The following is a 25,000-nucleotide window of genomic DNA, read 5'->3' as shown; positions in this document are numbered from 1 at the left end:
GGGTGAGGGGGGTGAGGGGACTTCAACGTGTTTCCACGTGGCAGACTTTAAGATGAAGTTGCACCACTGCTACCACTGCACGAGGGAAACGCGATCGGTTCGGTTGAGGGATAATGAATTGTGTCTAGAGAGCGAAGCGTAACTCTCGCGTGCTACCGAACCGATGCATGACAGATATGACCGAACGGAGGGGTGCGCGAGACGAGATAGTGGCCAAGGCAAGTTCAGTGTCACGCGAACGCGAACCACCGGCACTGCGACCGAAGCGCAATGATAAAGTTCAGATCCACCACCTTACCGTCAGTTTCAATATTGACATACTCTCTGCTGAGTGTGCTAATCGGATGGTTTTAGTGCCAGCCACACACACACACACACACGGGCGCGCGCGCCAGAATGCTTGAGAGAGAGAGAGAAAGGAATAAAAGTGTGCCAAGTGTGGCGGGCAGGGTCTCGATCCGTATGGATCGTTGTGTTTCTCGTAAGCTCGTCAGCTTACTTAGCTAATGATGGAAGTTGGCGCAGTGACATAGTGCTTATCACTACTACAGGTGTGTTTGCCGGAGCCCTCTCTAACTTCAAGCTCAGTGCTTTCGTTGCACAATCGGTGGTAGAAGCCAGAGCGTGAGTAGAAGGATCAACGAAGCGTACCATCTTGGTGCGCACCTGGTGCGCACTCACTCCCCTACGGCAGTCACCGAGGAGTGTTTTTCCAACCATTCTTCTTCAAAGACTATATCCAACTACCAGCCTGTGCCCGGAGGCGTATGGATTTGCTGAGCCCCGATGATAAAACATACATCACACGGCCATCACAGCTATTGAGGATATGGTTCTGTGGCTGTGTCTGCACTCGTCCGTTGGCTCCGGGCTGGTCTGGGAAAGGTGAGGCTGCTGAAGGTGAAAATGTGTATTTCCCATCGTGCATAATTGACATGCAATTTGCCGCTCTTTTGTTGCCACGTTCGTACGTTCGTTCGTTCGTTCGTTCGTTCGTTCGTTTGGTGGCGTGTAAGGCTGTGAACAACATGGCAGGGAACTGATGTACCTGGCGGGTGGACTTTCGGTGGGAAAGAAAAGATTCAAGGCCTGCCAGGACACACCAAGCACGGCCATACATACATACATACATACACCACGCGTCGGTACACCTGGCACGGTAGCCGCGTGTGTAAATCCGCCGAGGGTTGCGCTCCGTGTGGGAGCCGGTATCGGGGATCGGTTTGGTAGGCCCGGGATGTATGACGATTCGTCGGTTCTGTTTGTTGCGTCCCGCAACCATCGTCGTGTATTCTTAAGGATGAGCAGGATGTCTGTGCGCCTATCCTCCGGAAGCCTATTACACTGCAGTTATGTAATTCTTCATTCGCCTGCGAAGGACACGCCGGATGGGCCTAAGGCATCAGTTGAGGAGGGAGGAGAGAGAAAGAGAGAAAGAGAGAGAAAATCAAGGTCGAGCAGGCGGCCTTCGGTGGCCTTGGGGAGCAGTAATGCATATTTGAGCGATTGTGTTGTTGATGAGTTACGGGCTGCAGTTGACGGTTTGCGTTTCCATTTATTTTGCAACGTTTCGTGAGGAGCAAGTTCAGCCATTTCGTAACGGTGTAACTTTCTGCCATCTTCTTCTTGTTCTGCTCTATTTTGGGTATTTTGATGTTTGCGTTCTATGATGAGATTTGTTTTAAAAAGATTCTTCCCAGCTCTCTTCGCCTTCCGTCGTTGGTTTGACTTATTCAAATTTTAATTTAATTTTATGGTTCCTTTTCTGAGAATGCTTCATTTTGGTGCTGAGTGAGAAAATACGCCAGAAGATTGTTAGTTAGCATCAACAGACGTTTTCGCTTGTATTTTCCACTTTGTTTATCGTTGCAGATGGAATGTTTTATTTACCTGCATAGCTAAATCCTGTTTTCGTTCAGCGAATGTTTGGGTTTGCTGGAGCTGGTAGTGGTAGGTTCTTTTGAATATCTTTCTGTATTGTTAATTGTTTTTCATATTATTTTTCCACGAAAAGATTTATTTCGGAATAGAAACGTGATCCGCTGCAAAAAATGCAAAATAGTTTTATTACTATAATCCTAGATTTGACTAATAGATTGACGGTTTCCTTTACGCTTATGGTGCTCCTTAACTTCATGTTAGGTATTTATTGCCGATATTTTCCCCCTGAATGGTGCTAAAAGCGATAAAGAAATTATTTGGAAGACGCAATCAAATCGAACCGACAGTCGATGATGAATATTGATGTTACGAATGGCATTAATGACGGTAATCAGAATATAAAGATTGTATCAGTAGATGATTATCGATCGTGTTTTATAACCACACCATCTTCAATTATAACGTTTGGGAACACTTTTACATTCTTCCGGAACGATATATTAAAAGCAATTCCGATAGAAATCGACGACAAAGGTCAATAAACGTCCCCTTAAGCGAAGCAGACCTAGAGAGTGAGAGACACTCCGAAGCGAAAAGAAAATCGAACGCACACATCACTACGTCTCCTCCCTTCCGATTTTCATTCGATTTTTCTAGCCAGTATTCTCTCCCCTATTGTGCCGTCCCGCACAGATCGGTCTGGTTCAAGTGACATTCGCTGTCACTATCATTCATATCATTTTTCTCACACCCGGCGACGCTGATTTTTATTGAACTTCCCACCTCCACGGTGAGTACGAGCACGGTGAGGGAAGAACAGCAACAACCGCTGCCAGCTGGTGCACAGCAGCGTCAGAGTCCTCAGCGGACTCGCCACGGTCACGGACGATGCTACGAGGCTAGTGAGGGTAATATATTCAACAACTTTATAGAGCTCTTCGGTTGTAAAGTAGGGACGGCACAGTGCAGGCTATCGCCAGGGTTCAACTCGTTCACCAGCACCAGGATACGTCTCTTTAGTGTCACACACGTGCAGCGTGTTGCGGCTTACTTCGCTTATCGGCGATTTATTCACTCTTTCTCGCGCTTCTCGTGCACGGCGGGCCGGCTTAGCCTGGCATGTAAACCCCAAACTTTATTATAACACTCCGACTGTTCGACCGGAAATGGCTGGCGGGAGTGCGGGACTGCTGTTGCCATTTTTGCTTTGCCCCAGAAGAAAAGCAGTATTGGCGGTGGGAGCGGCCGCAAGTTTTCCACAAAAGTAACGTAACTTCCGGCACCGACCGAGAACGGAGACGAACGAAGCGTGAGCGGTTGTGTTTGTCGTTCGTTTGGGTGTATTGAATGGTGGAACGCGGAATGGTTGGACAACGTGGGAGTTACGAGCTTTTATTGATACGGTATTGCCCCTTTCTCGGGCACAAGAAAGCCAACGATCGAGTAAGGATAGGATAGCATTGGTTGCTGGGAAGGTGTACACCGGGGCGAACCCCTGGCGAACGTTCTTGCCGACCGGGTTTTCGACCGGAAATGTGCTCGATTTTATTGTGGGAATTCTTTAAAAAACACACACACATTATGCACCATCCACCGAGCGTTTCGTTCATCCTGTTGCTTATGCTTTTGGAGGGTTAATGGGGGGTCGCAGAATTGGTTCTCAAGTGTTGAAGAGGGGGACAGTTTCCTGGTAATTGTTGTTGCAAGATGCATAGCATAACAAATGGAATTCAATGTTAAATGCAATGCAACAATTTAATGTTGCTTCTAACATTTATTAATTTGACTCGTTAGTTTCTATGTTTTCATAGCATTTTCAAATCAAATTTAATCCCATTCTCATAAGATCTCACTGGCAGGTTTAAAATGAAAATTTGTGCACACTTATCCTACCGGTAATGAAATTGACCTTTTGCTAACGAAGCAGCAGTTCGCAATTTACATTCCACTCCAAAGTTCACTTCAGTTCTATTCTCTGAATAGTCCCCAAAAGGAGCAACTTTTGTGCAAAATGTAAACGAAACGACATTCTTCACCCTGAACCACTTTCGTAATTAGTTAGTTCTTGATTAATTGAATATTGGCTTTTGCCGTATTCGCTCTACTGGAGCGTTCCAATTGTGCTCCAAAAACCATTTCCGCACTTCGGCACAAGCACACGGGCACTGCCCTAGTCACTGGAGAGACTGAAGCAAGGCACAATGGCTCTCAGCTGCAGCAGATTATAATGGTGCACCGAGCATCCTACTGGATCCGACAACGCATAACAAGCAAAACCCGGTATCATCCGCCGAACAGACCGCCAGCAACCGGTCGGTTTGTTTGGATCCGTCATCATCTCATTTCGTTTGCTGCCACAACGGAGTAGAAATGGTCACGACCGAAACATGCCGGCCATCCCGACCGGATACCGGCCAGCTGCGGTGAAATGTGGATCTAAATTGGATTTAAATTCAATATTGTCCCAAATCGTTTTCGGATTTCGATGCTACCGCTGCGGGCACAATCTCGTCGCTCGCTGGTAATTAAGTATGCAGGCGCATCTGGCGATGTCATTAAAAATTTAGTTTCCTATTATTATTTGCTGCACTCAATGCTGCGCTTTCGAGAACCCGGTGGTAGGTTTGGCAAATGGCTATTTGAGTGAGATTGGGTGACATGTTGAGGAGGGTGTTTTGGTATTTTATTTGATAATCGATTTGGTATTTGGCTGATTGAATATGCAGTTATCTGGGATGCAATTAATTTCGTTGATAATTTTGTTAAGCTATTTTATATTGGGTTTATGTTCTGCAAAGATGTTCTGTAAAAAAATTATATAAAATACTAAACAGCCGGTTACAAAGCATAAATACCTGGACATCGTGTAAGGCCAATCGTTAAAAAAAAAACAAAACAAAAGTATCACGAAGCAATTCAAAACTGTTTACAAACTGTTATTAACTTCAGCCTCTCTTATGCTCAACTCTCGTTTTTTTCCCCTCATTTCTGTCATCCACAGAGATTTTACACGCATCATAAGACCTTAACGCGAAACCGAACGCTCGTTGCACCATCACCAACGTCCAAACAGCCGGAAGCCGTGCGAATGTGAACTCGAAGCTCGGAGCTACTTGCACGGACACATAAACAACGGCTGCACTGGCAAAAGTTGGAATCGTTTTCCGGTTGTTCGACTCGCTGCTGCTGCTGCTGCGCTTCATCACGCTCTGGTCACGGTGAAAATCCTTCAGACAAACGACAAACAGGACCGCGGGACAGGCGTTGAACTCTCTTCTTTCCTGCGAGTATCACTTCCGGTCAACCGGCATCGGCACCGGGTTGAAACGGAAGGGCCACCGCACAAGCGAGTGCCCGGAAGGACTCCCTGTACCACCGGGAGGGGGAGGGGGGGGGGGGCAGAGGAGGCATTCCATCTCGGTCAAGCGATTATAATCGCAGCGAACCAGGGTGCGCCGGTTGCGCAGGGAACGATGCTGGCAGCACAACAGAGACTCGCCAGAATGAAGCACTACCGATGCTGTGGATGGAACATGTTTGTGCGGAGCTTGCAAAATGTTGGAGAGTATGCTAGCTTCCGGAATGTGTTTTATGTGACTTTTTTGCTTTCGTTGATCCCGTTCGACAGTGTGCAACGAAGCAATTAAAGTTCGGCCGACGTGTAATGTCCGAGTTTTTAGTTTGAAATGCATCACCGAGTTTGTGGGCCGGATGAATGATGTTTATAAGCTTTTTATTGTAAATCATATTTTACAAATGCAAAGTTATCCATGGTCGTTATTTTGATGAGATATCTAGCAATTTTCGTTTAGTCTAAATCAAGAGTATGTTTAGTTACAAAAATATTAACCTTTCGTGCATCATATAAACGAAACACAGCCCCTAAGCATGAGCTGAATATGGATGACAAAAAATCTCATTCAGATAGCATACAAAAGCTCAAATGAAGTGTATCCGTTCTGGCTAGATAGCTCGTTGCTCGGCCCTAGCAAATCGTTTCCGGTGAGTTCCGGTTCCGGTTTGAAGCTGAGCAAAAAACAAAAGGAAACAGAAACTTTCACGCATTTCGATTATACCGTTCGTTGCGCTCCATGTCCTCAAGCCCCGCCCTGGCGGAATGCGGCCAAAATAAAGACATCTCTGCCAAAGCCCTTCAAAGAACCAAAGATCATCGCGCAGCCATCAAAGAACACTGCAAGGCAAGCTATAGCAGCGCTGGCTTGCAAATCGCGCGGAAAAATTAAGTGATGAAAAGTGGTCCTTGGCCGCTGAATGGAAAGCGCTCACTGATGCAGAACGGTTCCGGCGATAAGCATTGAGCGCAACAGCAGCGGCAGCAGCAGGAAAGGAACAAGAAGAGAAAGGAAAGGACCAGAACGCTGCTAAATAAAGTAAATGAATTGCGTATTTGCAGGAAGCAGCACAGTGCACGATCGTTACGCCCTGATGAATAATTATAATTGAAACTGTGGTCCTTTCAGTGTCGTGCCGGTATGAAGTCTACCATCGCAATGCCAGTGCCAGTGAGTGAGTGAGTGAGTGAGTGTGTAGGTGGGCGTGCTCGTGAGTGTACGCCAGGAGTGTTCGGTGCGCCAGTTCGCCAAACTCCACCATAAATTAAAAGTCCCGTGGATTTCGGGAGGTGCGAGCCCGTGGCAAAGCATCGAATTTTGCCCCTTAAGCTGCCCCGTCTGCTGTCAAGAGGGGCACTGTGTACGCCTATTATTGTTTCGTCGCCGAGCCGAACCGAAGCAGAACCGCACCAAAACCGACGAACCGAACCGACGGTACTCCACTGTTCGGTGGCGGCGTCGGTGGCCTCGCTGTGATCTGCTGAGGCGCATCGCAATCCGGCAACAAAATGACGGAAGCAGACAACTACGACGATGAGGTAAGTGGTAATTTCGCCAAGGCGCACAACGATGGCAACGATCCTTCAGAGTAATTAAGTGGCTACGTGGCCGGCGTGGACCGGAAGTATCCCCGATCATCAGTAAACGGCGTCAACGAGCGAGCGCGGTTTTCGAAGGAATCGCGTTCAAAGGAATTTGTTTAAATTAGTCGAGCGGTAATCGTGAAAAGGATTAATTCCTTTCTCAAGCACGTCCATTCAGAGGAAAATGCTGGATTTATTGTTGTTTTTTTTCTGAGAGGGGATTTTAGCTCTGGCTCGGGCGTCTTTTCTTTGAAAAATGGAAACTAATTGGTCGCGTCGCGTCGTTTTGCGTTGATTCATGGATTACGGAATGAGATTTGCTTGATGGCTCCTCGTCGTCTGTTGAGAGATTGTTATGTAACTATACCTCAGCCAAGGCACTTCGACTTGCTTGCTTTGAAAAAGCGAGGACTGCGTCATTTACATTTAATTGTGATAAGCTTAATAGCAGCGTTATAACAGGAGAATGATCACAGGATTTAGAAAGTGAATGCGGCTCGGAACCAATCTAAACGGTTCTTGCTCATGCACCTGCTGCCTCACCTTCTACATGCAAAATTATGTTTCTCTTCTTTCGATAAACAAAATCCGGTGTCCATCAGCAAAAAACCAGGTCCAGACGACATTTTGGGCTGCTCCAGTGATTGTGGCGACGATAAAGAGACTAATCATCAGCCTGGAGCGATGATGCAGCAAATGGTACACTGTGTACAATCAGTCCCTGAGTTCCCACCTCCCGCCCCGGTAACGCAAACACAAAGCGAAAAATCCAAAATGAGGTATTTCATGCCGTTTCCGGTCCCGGGGATACCTTTTTTCCTCCCCGTCGTGTACAACATTTTTCATTCCAACATTCCGATCTACCTTTTTTCCGCCCCGTTTCCCCAGTACCATGACTCCGTTTTTCCGCTTTTGCGTGGTGGGTGTGAGTGGTGTCCCTTGGAGCCATTAATTTTACCGAGAACAAATCCACATAACGCGTATAATTGCTTCCATATCGATTTGGGTTTGTCGCTTTGCCGTTGCGTTGCGGTAGGACAACAAGTCCCATGATAAGCAACAACCTGACAGGGTTTCACCACAGGAACAGAGTTTGGGGGTTTCCGGTTTTACGAGAATATATATATTTTGTTTCCATCCATTCCCTTCCCTCTTCCAACAAGGTAGTCTTTAGTCGCTTCCTTCGCAGGGGCCCAACCGGAAAGCATTATGCTGCTTCTTGGCTCCATCGTCGAGGACCGTGTTGGGCAGCGCGTGTGTTTTTATGTTCCTGGGGAAGGGCGCATGTTATAACGAATGGTACACCGCCCGGATGGTGTTGGTGGTGATGTGGAAAAAGCTGCTCGGCTTGGTTTCTGTTTGTGTAAAACTGCGAGTAAGATAAAAAGGAAAACAAATTCCAGCTCCCGGTTTCAAGTTTGCCCAAGAGCGTGGTACCGCGTGACTTAATCAATTATTAGACTTCCTTTGGTCTGGATAAGCCACTGGCAGTGTATTTGTGCGATGTGCGGCGGGGGCATATTAAATGAACCTTATCATCCGGTTGGTTTAAAAATTTCGTAACAAACGCTCCGTTCGTGCGCAATATATTTAACGCGGACGGGCGAACTGTTCTCTGGCTGGCTAATTGGTTGATACATTAGGTAAGAGGAAGATTTCACACGTTGATTAGCTGCTTTGAGTAATATTTACTATATCATCGGAAATACTGTTACGCTATCAGGCTAATGAATATTGGCAGTGTAGCATTGTTTTGATATTGTTTATAAGCTTCTGTCCAATGCTCTAATATTTGTTTTGAACGTTTTGGAGAATCAACTGAGTGAGCAACACCGACGGTGCCAGAATGCCACTGATATGATCACGAACGAGGTGATATGAGTAGAATCTGGCAGTGACACACTGCCAGTCAAATGTCAATTCAAAATGTCACGGATCGCACGTCGGTGGTGGTGGTGGTGGTCGCTTCCCGCTCCTCAATTAAACCCGACCTGTCAGGTGCCGGGCTTTGGCTGTCCTGTGCAACAACCCAGCACCGGGGTAACAGGTGCACAATCAACCGAGAATGAAACACAACGTCGGCTGTACTTGAGTTGGATTACACATCAAGCGTGTTTAATTTCATTTCCATTTTCACTTGCGTTCGGGTTGTGATGGAACTCATGTTTGGTGCTTGATGTACGGGAGGCTTTGATGCTCAGTGATCTCCCGTAACAAGAGGGCCATAAATTGTACAATGCATCAATAAACGCATATTTCATTTGCCTCAAATCATATGCCCGCCAACTGGATTGCCTGTGGCAGGTTTGGAATCGTTAATTGCATGTAATAATACGATTATCGTACGTTGATTTGCTGGCTTTTTATGACATACCGTGAGCATGGGGTTGGGTCGATGCTGACATGTGCATGGCATGGCGATAAGCTAATCACATTGTTTGAATCAATCAGCCTGATTGATATGTCTTTGTCTGTTGATATCTGATTGTGTTTCTCTATTAAGCGAAGGGTGGGAGCAGTTTCGTTTGATTTCTCGTACATTGTAAATAAAATTTAGATGAAATAAAAATGTTTAAAAGGAGTTACTAGTCAAAATTGGCTAACAAATGTTGCCCATTTTGCTTTTCATGCTTCGGAAGAATTGCATTCTTTACTTCTCAACAATCTCGACCCAAATCAAAGTACAGCAGCATATTTTATCCAATTTTCAATTCCAAAACAATGTCGCAAGTTGCCTGGATTCTATTTATCTCGAGCACTGGCGTTGAAGTTGCAAATAGCAATGCATCTTATTGATAAAATGGCCAGCAGAAAGAAGCAGCAGAAGCAGCAAACAAAACTTCTCCATGGATCACGCCAAGCGGCCGCACCATCGCGACATCGCAACCGTTGTTTACCCGCGCTTGACATAGTTTGATGAAAAATGGCACCGGAAATGGTTAAAATTGAAATGCGAACAACAGTCACAACAACAAAATTGCAACAGTGAGCACACTGACCAACTCCCAAGCCCAGTGCAATGCTCCGGTTGCTGCTGCAGCAGTAGCAGCAGCATGAAGTGCGAGGCGGCTAAGCCAAGTTTCCCGAACTTCGTTACAACTTTTTCACCGACTGCCAACGACTACCGCTGTTGCTGTTCTGCCAGTCCCCTGCTTTTGCCAAACTTTTGCAGCTGGCGAAAGGCGAATGTGTCCCACCGATCGAATGGAAGCGAATAGCTTCCCGAGCGAAGGGCGGGAGAAGTTTGCTGCGTGACGCTCTTTGCTTCGCGAGTTCGCGAGTGCCGTTCGCGACCCAGCGGCACGGAATCGCCGCGGATGATTCGCAATCATAAATTCCGAAAGTATGAAGACGACTGCGAAACAAAAAAAAAACAAAAACCAGTCAAACGGAAAGAAAATAGCCTCACGCACCGGTGGCACGAACTACGGGGCGATGAGTGTGTTGTTGAAAAGTATCCTGACGGCTCTAAATGTACTTCGACCGGGGAGTCTTCCAGTCGAAGTTTGCGGGGTTCACCGTTCACCCGTGGTCGGGGCAGTGAAGAAAACAGAAGCAAAAGCATTAAAGCGCCGCACTCTGCACACGCTGGTGCACTGTTTTCTCAATTTAAAATCTTCACGATACCATTCATATGGCCAAGTTCGGGAAGCAGATGGCGAAACAACGAACCTCAGGGGTGGGGAAGGGGTGCCGCACGGTTGGCACAACAGAGGACTAAAGATACCCCACCCCTTGGCAAAAGCAAATTAACTTCCACTGGTACGTTGGTAGCGAAATGAACAAACGGTGCCCATGCTGCTTCCTTGCAAGCGAGCAAGGAAGTGAATACAGGAACCCATCTGACGGGGGCCAAGATCTTGGAGTGGGAGTTGCGCGTGTGCACCAACATGGTTACCGGCAGAAAGCCGGTATGGGATGCTTGTTAAATCTTTTCACCATTTCACCGAACCCCCCCATTGTAGGATGATGAGAAGGATGCTGATGATAATGATGATTACGATGATAGTTGGGCTAAACGGAACCTCCCACCGTCAGTGGCTGGTTGGTTGTGTCAGCATGAGATTGACGGAATCAACTCCCGGTAACGAGTTCTTTTTCATTTGGTCTTTACCTTCGCTCCTTGAGTGTTTTGTGGCTGTGGTGGTACAGGACTGTAGAGAATGTTTACCGGAGCTCAAAAATGTATTATTTCAAATTATTTCTGTCTCCCGACCATGCCGGATATGACAACGTTTTTCTTTTTCCGGGCATTTACTTTTCATTTTACAAATATGAAGCACTTCTCTGTCTAGAGGCCTAATGTGTGCAATAGGAGCATGTGACAGACACGAGCGCTTATGTGGGATGAGGATTCCATTTACCCGCACGCCACACTTCCCTTCTGCTTGCTGCTTGTTGTGGTCCAGCAACCATAAGCTTTTCGTTTGTAATCCAATCTATTTCAGAATGGTTTCAGTCCCGAACTGGCACTACCTCCCTCTGGGCCTCTGGTTGGTATGGGCGGTTCTAGTATAGACGAACTGCTGATATTGTTCGCATAAACCTATGGGAGGGTTTTAGAGCGGCCCTCCAAAAAAAAAAAAAACTGCGGGATGAAAAGTGAAACTTTAAACCTCATGCATTATGATAATCATCGAGCGCGCAAAGGGCACAGAGGGGGTGCTGGTGGCCCACTATGGTGTGATATTTGGAGAAATGAATGGAAAAATATTCCATCATCCTTTCTCCATCCGCGCGCAAAGGCACTCGGATGCAAGGATTCTATTTTTTTCTACTCTTTTTTTGCGGAAAATTCCTTTCGGCTTCAGCTCGCGGATTAATATTCCATCAAGACGATTGGAAACGGCGTCGGCGACGGCGACGGCGACTCATGAATATACAAACTTCAGCGCTCCACACCATAAAAAAGTGAGTGCCTTCCGTCCAGCGAAAAGAATTATGATTCAATGGAGTGTCAAAAGATCAACACCTTTCACGGTATTGTGTGAAAGTTTTTACCCCAAAAGTGCCGTCCGTGCTACGGCGGGAAATGCACTGAATGGCTTTCCTCTAGGCGCCTTCATACCAGGCGCCTCCACCCCAGGCGCCTCCATTATGCGGGATAATGTCGAGAGTTCACGTTGAGTTAAACGGTAATTCACGAACAATGCGACCAGCTTGGCGGCGTGGTTTCGGATCCCCAAAATTTGGCCACCATCTGTTGTGTTGTTTTAACAATGGCTGGCTTTATCGTGCACCGTTGGTGGTCGTATTAGTTTCCTCGAAGAAAAAAAATACGGCGAAATCATTATTTGCTGCTGGTTTCTATTGTTCGGTGCTTGCGCGGGGGGTGCGCAGCTCCCGGAACAATGAGCACCGTCTTTACCGAACGGAGTTTTCATGGTTCTGGGAATAGGAAATGTTTCGAGCATCGCGTGTGGATATGAAATACGGAGCAATGCTAGGATGGAATCCGTTGCTTTTGTTCTCTCTGCAAAGATTCTGCTGCTGCTGCTGCTGCTGCTGTTATTGCTTTGCTTGTGTCTTCATTCAACAGTTCGCCTCCGTTCGATTGCATAAGTCGTACTCGAATGTTGCCAAAACAAATGAATGATGGCGCTTATCGTTGCCACCGACTCTTGTTTCTGCATCCTTGCAGTTGCAAACGGAATAGCTTACGAGGCCAAGTGCACATCGTCCATCAAATAAAGAAACTGAACCAACCTGTTCGTACTTGAAATCAATCCAGCGCCTTTCAATTACCAGCCTGACACACCACGTTCACCCCGGTGCCCGGTGTCCGATGCCACCGCGCACTAAACGAGTTACCCAAATCACGGTCAAATCGAAAGTGTCAAAACATGTTACCGATTCCTACATTCTTGGTCGAATGTGTTGCGACATCGATTTTCCGACAGCAGGATGAGATGGATGAAGTGTATGGGATAAGCTTCTGACCAAAACTTTTGCGCTCATGTTCTGCTGAGGCTGCTGTCTGGCGCTCCGGGATCGGAGTTCCAGTGTGACAGCTTTTACGAGCGATGAAGCGAAGTAAAACGAATGAGCAGGAAGCAGGAAAACCGAGATCTAGGCGACAACTAGAACCGGGACACTGTACTCGGCATGCTCGGTGTCAATTATGTGACTTTGGATCGTTTTTTATCTTCCTGTTCGGTAACCCATTTCACTGCCGGAATGTTAGTGTCACTGTGGTATTGGATGGGACCGTTAGTTCAAATCGCATTGTGACAGTAATCGATTAAACCATATGTTGTTACAAGTATAGCGACGGAATTTTCATTTCATAACTGGTATTAAAGTTATAGTAAATATAGTAAAAACTTATTATATACTATGCTTTGGATAAAAAAATTCATTTTATATTTACTTATGCTATGTATATAATCATTGAAAGTGTTTAGATTGTTTCCAAACAACATTGACTTTGTGTTCTGTAAAGTCCACTATGGCTCGCTCAACCACGAAGCATTGATTTCGGCAATTGCAACCCATTGTGCAAGTAATCATTTAGTTACAAACGCCAATATTATTCAAATATTGATCATTCCATCATCATGTTCTTGCGGTGACAACTGCCTTCAGGCCTCACAATGGGGCCTTTCGATCGGTGACTCGATTTCCTTTCAATTTCGCTTGCCAAAGAATTTGGAATTTCAATCGGTCTGACATTGATCAATTGTTGTTTGTCCGAAAACGGGAACCCCTCTTCACCCACGTTGCGTTCTAATAAGTCCCAAAGGATTTCGTATCGGTTTGAAACCCGGCCACTACATTCATAGGAAAAGCTTTACCAGCTCATCCGACCATCCCGGTCCGGTAGTCCGACCGAGTGGAGTAGAGAAGCGAAAGTTCAAATTTAAATCTAATCAATCATGTTCCAGTCGGTCACCATTTCGTAAACTGCGCCGGGCTCGAACTGTCCGAATCACCTGACGTGGACAAGACTGGCCGCAAACTGGATGCGTCATGCGGTCCAACAAAACCCTCCCCCAGGCATCGAAACCATCGTTCGGTAAATATGTTTTTGGCTTCGGCATTGATTCGCTTCTTTCGCTAGCCATTCCCGTGGACAACGCCTACTCGAGCTGACGGATTATGGTGCTGTTCGGTGAAATTAAAACACATCAATCTTGGTGCAGTTTTCTCATTCAACCGGGTACTGAGCATCTGTCTCGGTAAATTTACGGTAGATTGAAAACCCACTTTCAGAGAGAGAGTTTGCGAGATCGGTTTGCGGTTCGCAATGAGGTGAAGCCACCCAAAAACGCGCACGTATACAACGTAATACGATATTAGTAGTTGCCTGCAGTTTGCCGCATATTAAACATTCCAAAGTACTCTCACAAAGCCCTAGAAACGGCATCAGCGAAGCTCAGCACTTGGCAGATGCAGCACCTATGAAGATACGGGCAACCATCCCACCGATCCCACCGACCCCTCCGGGGCAATCAAATTAGAAGCCATACACACACACTCCCTATCTCTCGGTGCACATAACAGCCATGTAATTATTCGTGTACGTCTCCGCGATGCACTATCTCATCAATTATGCGCTGCAATGCGCACCAAAGACGCATATTACGGTGCGGTGCGGTGATAATGGAATTAAGCAAACTATGCTCGCTACTTCGTATGACAGCCAGCGCCATGTGTGTGTGTGTTTAACTGCGAACGGTGACGTTCGAGCTTTCAACAACTCAACCGTCCAATCCAATTGGGATCGAGGAAAACCGCAGCAAAGCATTAATTTACCGGTGCACGGTGATAATCGTACGGATAAATCTTAACGAGATACCATCGCTCGGGTCGCTCGTCTTGCCGCGTAAGTGCTTACCAGGATCGGTTACGGATCGATGAAGATTGGATTTCTCAATCGCCAACCATCACCACCACCACCACCACGAGCTGACGAGAAGAAAGGTGTCTGTGGCATGTGAGATTGTTTATTTACAGAAAAATAATCGTAAATTTTAAGTACAATCTGGAATGGTTTGGAGGTGGCAAAGGGGGGCAGGAGGCTACCCCACCGGGTGTGATTCGATTACGATAATCTGGTTTCGTGGTCGCTTGCCCCCGTGTACGTTACTCCCACTCCTTCGCCCTTACATGCCAATCAATTCGCCATAACAAACGACTCATTTCAAGCAGCTTATGTTCGGCATCCCCTTGACATGAGGTACAGCAAAAAAAAAAGAACCAGGCGCCAGAGGGAGGCGGGGAGGCAATTTAAATTCCCTGCAGCGTGTGGTGCCGATGGATAGATTGTTCATTGCGCTGCGCTGCGTGTGATGCTATTGAACAGTCGTCTTTCGATACGGCCGGCGCTCGGAATCAACACTCTGAGATCCCGCAGCGAAATGGAGTAGATTGTGGCCAACGCCGGCCAATTGATCGCACTCCGATTCGGGTAATTGTAGCGTGCGGGATGTAAATCCCTGGTGAGGAGGGGGGTTTTAAATTTAGTTTTTTGGGTAGGTTTCTCGCTTCTCTGTTACGCATTTCCCGGGGCCAGATTCTATCGTTCTCCGTTCTTCCCGTGCCTTCCCGGTACTCAGCATCAATCGGACAAAAGGGTGTTTTTGGGTGGTGGTGATGGTGGGAGGGTTTGTGTGTGTTGCGCGTCGAGTATTGATTTTGGATGCCCGCATACATGGTACCGGGTCGGGTTCTTTTAACTCACCGGTGCCGCTGGGAGTGAAAAGCCACAACCGAACGTAAATATTGATGTTCGTTTAAGTATCCTTCCCTTAGGCGGTTGATTTTGTCGAAAGTTTGTGGTTTTGTTTGTGTCTGTGTGCTTTGTCCAATGAAACGATCGATAATGATCGGCCAATGGCCTCTGCTGTTCGTCTGCGTAGAAGCAATATGTTTCCGATCTGTTTTCCACCGAGCATGCCGATTCGCTTTGTTGGTTAGTAGTTTGTTATTGAAAAATAACATCAAATGAAACAGCACGAACATGCAACGTTCCCTCATTGCCATGACTCGATCGAAGTCCCATTAATCGTGCACAAAGTTTCGCTGCAACGCAACGTCAGTCGATGTCCCGTTGTTGTGGACTTCGTTTTCGAAACTCATTTCGCTCAAACTTCCAAGACATTAAACAACATCAGCTGGAGGCGGTTGATGAGAAGGACGTCGCAAAGCATCGGCCGTACTGGCGATCAGAAAACTGCACTCTAAGCAAGGGCTCGTCCGTTCTCACGTTTCCATCACTGTCATGCACCACCCGGTGAGGGGCCGGTCAGGCGGACGAGCAGAAGCTGAGAAAATTAATTACGAATCAATTTATCATTACGCGAGTTCGAGGCGAAACTTTTTCCGTTTTTGTTTTTGCTGTTTTTTTTTGCCCTCCAGCGCCTGTCAGTGCGATCGGTGCCGGTGATGGGCAAAGTGAAAATGCTTCGCTTCATTTTCGATTTAATGAGACGGACAAATCGATTGACGGGTATTGATTTTGAACAGAGTGAACGGGAGGAAAGTATGAGGCAAAAAGCAAAAAAGGAACACCACTTGGTGGCACCAAACAATTTGAATGATGTATCGTTAGTACACGAACCTCACTTCCGTTGGAGGTTGACCGGCAAACCGTCAACCATTTGTACACCATTACCGCTGGTGCATTTTCAATGAGGTGAAACCCTGGGTGGGGAAAAGCCGCTGCAAACTCGCTAGTTAGCTGCTGCAATCGCTTTTCATCGATCGCTTGCTCAGAACCGCCGGTCCCCGGTTTCGCTCTGCTCAGCGAAAGCGAACCGTGGTGCGCGTGTGGCGTGAGACGCGCATAAATGACTGAATCATTTACAGGAATAATTAAATTTGCATTTTTCACACTCTCGGTCGGATGTCAACAGTATTGGCCACCGCGATAGGCGAGTTCGCACTTTTAACATTAAGTATTAATGCGGGAAAATCGATGGATTACGCCCGATATCGTTCCAAAAGGTGTGTGTGTGTGTACGTGGGCGTTCTAGGTGAAATGCAATCCTTTGTTTTATGGTAATAGCATATTCGTGGAAGAGAACGATTAAATAAATGTGGATAAATGACTTTTGTATTGAATATAACAAAACGATGTGAATTGTTCTCTTTTCTTTGAAATATGATGAACAAAATGGATCACAGGATCTGCAATGGCGCACAAACATTGCAGCATATCAGTAATGCCAATCAGATTGGAATGTTTGTTCCACTATGAAAACATTAAAGAAAACGGTTTCCCACAGAACAATTGTTTGGACCCCTCGTGCCACATACCAATTGCATGCTAGTAACGAGCACGCCCGGAAGCATTTGTGCATATAAAGTCATGCAATCCGGTTCCGGTGCTAAACGGTTGGTGAACAAATCACACGAACCACCATCCAATACCCCCGCGAGGGGGGTGTATGTGTGTTTGTGTGTAATTTTGATTGGCACATTTTTCCTCACTTTTCCAACGCCACATGACAACGGAGGCACTAAATGCCAACGGCATAAACCGTTTCCCAGCTAGTCAGCCGCATGCTGGTATTCGCTTCGCCCTCGGTTGCTGCTGACCGAAGGAATGGCTGAGTACCGTGTCCAGTTTGAAAATTATTTACTGTTGGACGTCTCTGTGGCTTTTATGCCATGTTCTTGTCAGGAAATAAATGTAATTTTACATTTTGCAATGGATTCGTCTCTGCGGCATAGGGGATAGTGAGATTCTGCCAGCCATTTTTCATTGCTAATGAAAAAGAGAATCCAAAACATAGGTTTTCCTAATTCTATTTGAATAAATTGTTACTAACGATGTCACAAAATTACTGGAATATATCCTTCTCAAGTTGTTTATCCTTCTTATGTTCAAAAGCGAAGCGCACAGAACGATAATGATTTCCCGGCCAGCGCCATGGGTTCACCATAATTTATGCACACAATTCATGCCCAACCATGGCGCTCTCTGTGTCAACCGAAGTTCATTAGCATACGACCACCAAGCGATGCGACTGGCGAAATAAAGAAACCAACGGCAGTTACCAGCCATCTTCGTATACCCGGTTACCAGGCCGAAAAGTGACCAAAGAAAGAAGCACTTCATCCCATAGCATATTTAGGGGCGGTTGGTCCTCTGATGGAGATAAGCAACTTATATGCAATGCCGCTGCAAAGAGTGTGCTCTCCGTACTCTTGAGCAACTTGGGAAAAGCGGATGGCGGCTTGCGTCTAAATGAATTACGCGCCTCTCTTTCTCTCTTTCTCTCCGCGCGCGCGCCTTCCGATGCCGCTGGCCAATTCAATTTATTTCCTTAATAGGCGTAACACACATACACACACACTGCTACTCTGGCGCTCAGATTGGCCACAGGACAGGCGTGCTGACCGCGACGATAGGATTTATGGTTGTAAAATTTACGACACTGCTATAACTATACCACATGAACCGGTTAGGAGCTGGTGTAGTCTCTTGGGCAGTTTTTGGACTGTTTTATGGCTCGACAACACTATCTACCACGACCAGACGACCACATCCGAGAGGAAGTGAAAGATTTGCACAAAGTATCTAAATTAAACATCAAACCAATCGCGCTGAGATAATGGAACTCGAAGCGATACGGCCTCATGCGTGTTCTTTTGTTCGAAATAGATTCCCGTTAACTGCCACTAGAGCAAGTTGGACCCTTTCTCCACAACCACGAAATGGAGACAATTCCAATAATACTTTTCCGATAAGCTTCCACTGGAAAGGAGGGATGGATAGGCGGATTAGCGATGCAAGCTGTTATGCGACACCAATCTATGTAGCAAGGAAATAGAGCCATCCATAAGCTCGTTTGGTCGGATGCTTTCCCTTCCCAAAGGCACAGATTTAACGCCAGCGATGGCCATAAACATGGCAGGGCAAAAGGATTTAAAGAGCAACACACTCACACAAGATGCATGTCCTTTTGCTGCGGCTTTGCTGCGGCGCTGCTTCGCCAGCGTAGATTCCTGGCGAGCGAGCATCATAAGGATTCATAAATTCTAAAACCCGAAGCCACCCGGGAATGGAGTGTGAGCAGCGAAAGAGCTGGCAACGAAGCGGCCCGTCCATAGCTGGTTGTTCAATTTAGCCCCCTGGCCCCCTGGACGAGGTTGTCGTGTGCCGTACAACCGGTGCTGGCCCGCCAGATGGGTGTACGCATTGCTTGACCTCCGCCCAGACCAGAGGAAATGAAACGTTCCAGATTAAACCTTCCAGCACGGATTCCTCACGGCAGCTCGTGAAGAACTACACTAGCAAGGAGTCATCCAAGTGACCTGCTGCTCCTGCTGCTACTGCTGCTCTGCTCTACAAGAAGCTATCGTAGCCACCTCGTCGTAGGTTCCTCGAAGTTTCGAATTTTAAAGCTTGGATGCGTCGCTCCTGTAGCATGGAGGAACGTGAGGAAAAGATAACGGACTGATCAGGCCAACCGGCCAACAGCTTGCCGGCACAGAGTAACCGCAGAGTTCCCCTTGGTCCCTTTTACGTTACGTCCCGCATTCCGGAAATCTTGTCAGCCGCTCCGGCATGTTCGGCTACGTGGAGAGGATAGACACTAGGGGCACACGGAGAGGGTGGGGGGAAATTTATGACACTGGCCTCGAGCACACCGAGTACACGGGGCCATAATCATGAATAGTGGTGGTAGTAGCAGAGAACCACACCAGGTGGAAATTCAATAGAGGCCCATTCATCAGGATATTGGAAAGGAAATGAAGCATCAATGGAGCCCCGGGACGGTGGATGGTCGGTTGGTTGGAGGTGAAGTAGAAACAGCATTTCGGTTTCTCTTATGTGTATGGTGCAATTTATGGTCTCGCCCATAGTGTCGATGTTGAATCATGTATGTTTATGCTTCCCCAGGTGCGCTCGTCCAGAGTCCTCCAAGTCCAGCCTCGAATGGCTCGAAGAAGAATCGAAGAGTGTAAGACTTGAGACCGGGGATTACGAAAGATACCGCGTCACGTGCTGGCATGTTGCAGCATAAAGATCAATCGATCAACCACCTCTCACACCGCTGGCGTGCCGTGCGTGATGAATCCAATTAGATTTTAGCCAACCATCGGCTTAAGGCTTTTATCTTTCATGGTCAGCGCCCGGTGGCAATAAGGCTTCCAGACTCGGTTTGAACTCTCTCGTTTCCAACGGCGTAACGATGACATTCACCTTCAGTCTGTAAGCATGGTCATTCGAGTGGAGGAGTTACAAAATAAAGATGGACGTGTAGCGGGCACCACCACGACATAAAGGGACATATCGAGCGACGCCTCGCAACAACTAACGCACGCTGTCACCACCAGAGAGCCGTCAACTGGACACGTGCTGGAATGGCCATGTGCCATTCGAATGCATGTGGTCGCTGCAATTCTAGCTGCAATCACGTGTGTGTATGGCGTCAATGGTGGACATTAGTTTCTGACAGACGGGGTGGACGGGGTGGTTTTTTTTTTTGTAGTCATAAAGCCACATCCGTCAGTCCACTTCGGTCGCTCACGACGTGAAATCGTGCAAATGGGCTGTAAAACTTGGGTGCGGGCCATTCGCTGCGCTTGCAACACAGTCGAGCTCGATAGCTGCAACCGTTGCAATCTGTTTTGACCTTCAACCGGCGGTGATGGAATACTTTCGTGTTCAGCACGAGCAGGATCTTAAGGTATGCTGCCAGTGCTCCTGGTCCTGGTCGATGATAGTGAAGAACACTGGAAACGCTCTCTTGTACTCATCCCTTCGTTCTGGAACTTTGTCTCTGGAGTGAACGGGATTGAAGAAAGTTTCGGCACTTCGTGTGGTGATTTGGTGCTGGAGTACGCTGAGAGAGCAGCTTCACCAGATGTTTAACATCTAGTTGTGTTTTCTGCTTTGTCTGTGTGTGTGGGTGTTCGCTTGTGACTGTGTGTTAGTGGGTAAATCGAAAAATGGTATCCAAACAGTGCTTCAACTGCTACCTATCAAAGTGTGCCAATCGTTAAATCCTCTTAACGGTGTCAGTTCCGCAGTATCTCAATTGTGTGGTCGCCCAAGTGAGCTACTAGCTAGCTCCTAAGGATGTCGGAACGCGCGACTGTCACAAGAATCGTTTCCAAGAAAACATCATCGACGCCATCGTAAACAAACAGGACCGCAAGCTGGCCAATCGCCCAGGGAAGGGCAGCTAGAGCAAACAGTGGTTTGATGTGATTAGTAGAGCGGGCACACCTCTCAATCCCCCCCCCCCCCTCCACCAAATGGTGACATTCGCTGCCTCTGGGCAAACATAATTATCGACGGGTGGGCGCGAAATCGGATAGCTCTACCGACCTTCGGGCGGAGATCGTGCCATAAATTATGATCTGACAGGGCTACCGTTTGAGGTTGCTGCTTATTTACGGAAAATCTTTGGCTGCTTCCCTGCCCTCGAGCCCCAAATTACATCGACATTACGTTAAACGACGCTAGGACAGGGACATAAAGACATTCAGCTCCCTACGGACCGTGATTTGGCGGAAAGTGTCAACCGCATGACGACACGGAAAAGAGAGAAAGGAGAGCAAAACAAAAAAAGACGGACTGGCATCAAGCATGGTGCGCTACCAAGCGGCCTGAGTGGTTTGAGCATAAAACCACGGCCCGAAAGGCTTTCCGAGAAGCCCCTTGCGGGACGAGTGTGACGTTGGTGCCAACTTTGCTGGAATCTCACCGTGTCTCACACGCACACACAACGATGACAAGCGGCGATATGTCGCCGTGTGCGTCGGGGCCAGGTTGATGCGCAAATTATCTTTTGATTAAAATTTTACGCAAACTTTCTGTCGTGTACAGAGCAATGCGTGGGCGTCAGGATTACTCTGCGCTTTTCGGGTTGCCAGGCCGCAGCCCGCACCGGATGATGTGCTGGCGGCGCTCGTGGGCTCTGATGTTGACGCGTGCCCCGTAGGCTGCTGAATGGTTCTACTTTGAAGCGACAGTGGGTTCACTTGAAAAGGCCAGCTCATGACGGCTTTACTTGACAAACCATTGCTTGATGGTGTGAGCATTAACTGGGTGTGGGCGAAACAGCGGCCTCTTCCGTGTCAAATGCGTCAACCTACTGCCGGTGGTGTTTTAATTTCGTGTTTTTGAATGCGAGGCTTTAAGGATGTTTGTGCGGCAATTTAATTTGGGAGAAAGTGTAGCACCAGAACAGGAAACATCTCGACTAATTTACTCTTCTAACCCTCCGTAAGCATTATGAGATTACCCGAGGAAATGATATTGTAAGCACTCGTATGTGGGTCAGATTATCTGACAGCTGCACGAGATACCCTTCAGCGTTTTCAACAAGCTACAGTCGATAGATTTGCGATGTTTGTTTGAATGTCAAATTCTGAGTCAGAAAATAATTTTTAGGAAAGAAATCAGGTTTAGCTTAGAGAAGAAGAATTACAGGAACGATATGAAAAAACGTTAAGGATGGAAAGGGGAAGACGAATGAAATGCCATTTACCTCTCGAAAAAATGTTATCGACCTCTCAATAATATCACGAAAGAATTAACTTTCGTCAGTTCCATCCTCCTCATCGGCATTGGAAATAGAATTGAGTTCTTTTTTTTTTTATCTCGCTAATACCTCCCATAATTGTATCAACACATAAGTTGATTAAATCAACGATGAAAGCAAAGCAAAGCGAAGGGATCTCTCCTCGACCAAACAAACCATCACCAGACGGACACTAAACGGCCAGCTACGTGTATGAAGCAATCAAAGTAACCTCGCACAAACGATGCCATCCCAGTTATCCAATAACCGATAATTCACCGATCGTACCACGATTTTGCATGCTTTGCGAACATTTATTGGCCGTCAATCCGCTCGGCACCCACCGACCACCGGCATCCACCAGAGTGGGCATCAAACGATGGGCCAGCATGCAAGGGTATGCCAACTTCATGCTACCGCTACTCAACATATTAATATCGTACACAAACAAACTCATGGCACCCTGCACGGCACGGTGGCCCGCTTCATGACCGATGTCCTACCCCCCGCCACCTTCTCACCCATTGCACCCGTAAACGAATTAATACTTTTCCGCCGACCGTCGGCGGCAACCGCGGACCAATAACCGGCGAGTAAGTTGCCAGTTGGTGGGACGAGAGGGCAGACCGAAAGTGAGCGATAATAATTTTATGCTGCCATGCGTATCATCCCGCACCCAGCGGTGGTGGTGGTGGCCGGGGTGTCCGGGTGTGGAGAGGAGTGTCCAGTACAGTCCATTCCGCACGCTTCGGCAAACTGACCGCGCGGTCATGTGACCGGATGGCTGGCTGGCTGGGATGCGATGCTTCGCATCCTGGGCACGTAACGCGGTGGTTTGGATTTGTGGTGACATGTTAGCCTAAAACGGATTCCATTTTCGGTTTTCTGACCATCCCCGGGCTCCACCCCTCCACCCCTGCAAGATAATCTGATTCCAAGCAAATCGCTGAGCCGTGTGTGACCAGCGAACAGAGCTTAATACCGTGGGCGTGTATCAGTGCTTTTCGCGCAGTTTCGCGAATTATTTTGCTAATATTTGTGTTTGGACAAGTAGCGATTCAGTTTATGTTAGTGGCGGGGGGAGGGGGGGGGGGGGTGTGATGGTGACCGCTTTTGTGCGTTTTGTTTGGTAATGGATGGAAGCGCTCGGTTCGGTATGAAGTATCTGTTCCAGGGCTTTGTGTGCAATATGCATTTTAACGAGCCCCGATTTGTACCTTCAGTAAGTGCCATCAATTTACTACCGCCATAAACAGAAACAATGTTGCGCTACTCGATGCACTCTTCCTCAACATATAGTGTACATAAGTGTATCGCTCCGAGTGTCGATGCTTTATGGCTTCTGGGGTCGGAGAAGTAGCGTTGGAACATAAACTTTATACGTCATGATTGCACGACTAGTTTTAAAGCGATAATCAATGCAATACAACTATGAAATGGTATAATAATCCACGATGCATCATGGATCATCAAGCAGCACCTCTGCCTACTGATAGTTTTTACTTTAAAATATTACATTGAATACGTAGAACTTACAAGGAAATCGCGTCCCGAAATGTATTTTACAAATGGTTTCACAACGAATCCATGTTGCTGTCCACGTTGGAAGGTGCGCATCATGAAGCAATGTCCGTTTCCTGGTGGTGATTAACATGTTAAATATGTATAATGATTAACGCACCGGCAAACACCATGTTCAACTAGGTCCTGTTGGTGTTTTACAGGATGACGGTAAACGTAAACCAGAAAAACAAATTGCTGAATGAAGCTCGATTGACGTAAAAGCAAGCAATAAATCGAGAATGACATCTCTTCACTTGATGGAAATGTCATGCCCCATTACTACACTGAAGGGATCAATTCTTTACCATGACGATTCATCTTAACAGCCTGACCAGGTCAACGGAACGATACCGTCACCGTTTCTTTCATTGCTTCTTTCAAGTCCCAGAATGGGTCCCCGGGGGTTCTCATTTATGTTCCACAATTACAACCTGTTGGCTAGAGGCCAGTCGTCGGGGTTTTTCGGATCGTGTTGCCAATGTTTGCCCGTCTGGGAAACATGTGGAACATATTAAAAATTCTATGAATTCCAAATCACTCCCGGCCCGGCAGTGTATGGTGAGGAAAAACCGGTATAAAATTGGACACCGGCAAATGGTTCGTATAGCGCTTTATGAGCTGGCAGTTAGTGCAGTCAGATTGCGAGAATCACTTCGGATCGTACTGATATTACTGTAGCCGTATCAGCCATCTACAGGACGGAGTGTGGTTTGTTTCTTTTGCACGGATGATGACGTAAAAGAATCCCGGAGACTTTATGAAGAGACAATCAACTGACAGAATGCTGCTGGAATTACTGGTACTTTGTCGAAGCACTGTTCTCGTCATAAATAGCTCCACTGCGCCATTGACTGACCGCGCGCTCTATTTACCTATTTATTGAAGACTCCTTCTCCTTCTTGTCCTGATAAGCTGCCCGGTGGCCACCGTTGGAATCATTCTTCAGCGGCTTCTGTTTCTAGAAATCGAGCACCTTTTCAGGTAGCTTTAAAAGAGTGCCCCTCGAGCATTGAGCCGTTACCCCTGGTAACAGTAGCGCCATCAAGGTACTCTCCCCACTCCCATGCTCCAGAGTGGTCCAGCTGAAGGACGGACTAGTAAGCGACTGACCTGGATCTGGTATATTCCTTCGTCA

The 25,000-nt window shown here is 47.1% G+C and overlaps 1 protein-coding gene across 5 annotated transcripts in view; it reads left to right on the top strand.

The window, feature by feature from the left end:
- Positions 1 to 25,000, top strand: part of LOC125951734 (venom dipeptidyl peptidase 4) — an 80,603-nt gene that overhangs the window by 14,075 nt on the left and 41,528 nt on the right. For 2 of the 5 annotated variants that reach the window (XM_049680740.1, XM_049680739.1), the window contains exon 2: positions 6,363 to 6,772. In XM_049680740.1, the coding sequence (XP_049536697.1) occupies positions 6,743 to 6,772 (30 nt within the window). In that variant the 5' untranslated portion in view covers positions 6,363 to 6,742. Of the gene's footprint in view, positions 1 to 6,295; positions 6,773 to 20,326; positions 20,461 to 25,000 lie in introns of those variants that run through there. The other 3 variants (XM_049680741.1, XM_049680737.1, XM_049680738.1) reach the window with 2 other exon arrangements.

Source organism: Anopheles darlingi, chromosome 2 (genome assembly GCF_943734745.1).
Source record: "Anopheles darlingi chromosome 2, idAnoDarlMG_H_01, whole genome shotgun sequence".
NCBI lineage: Eukaryota > Metazoa > Arthropoda > Insecta > Diptera > Culicidae > Anopheles > Anopheles darlingi.
Note: the sequence above shows the minus strand (reverse complement) of the source record. Positions and strands in the feature narration are given on the sequence as shown.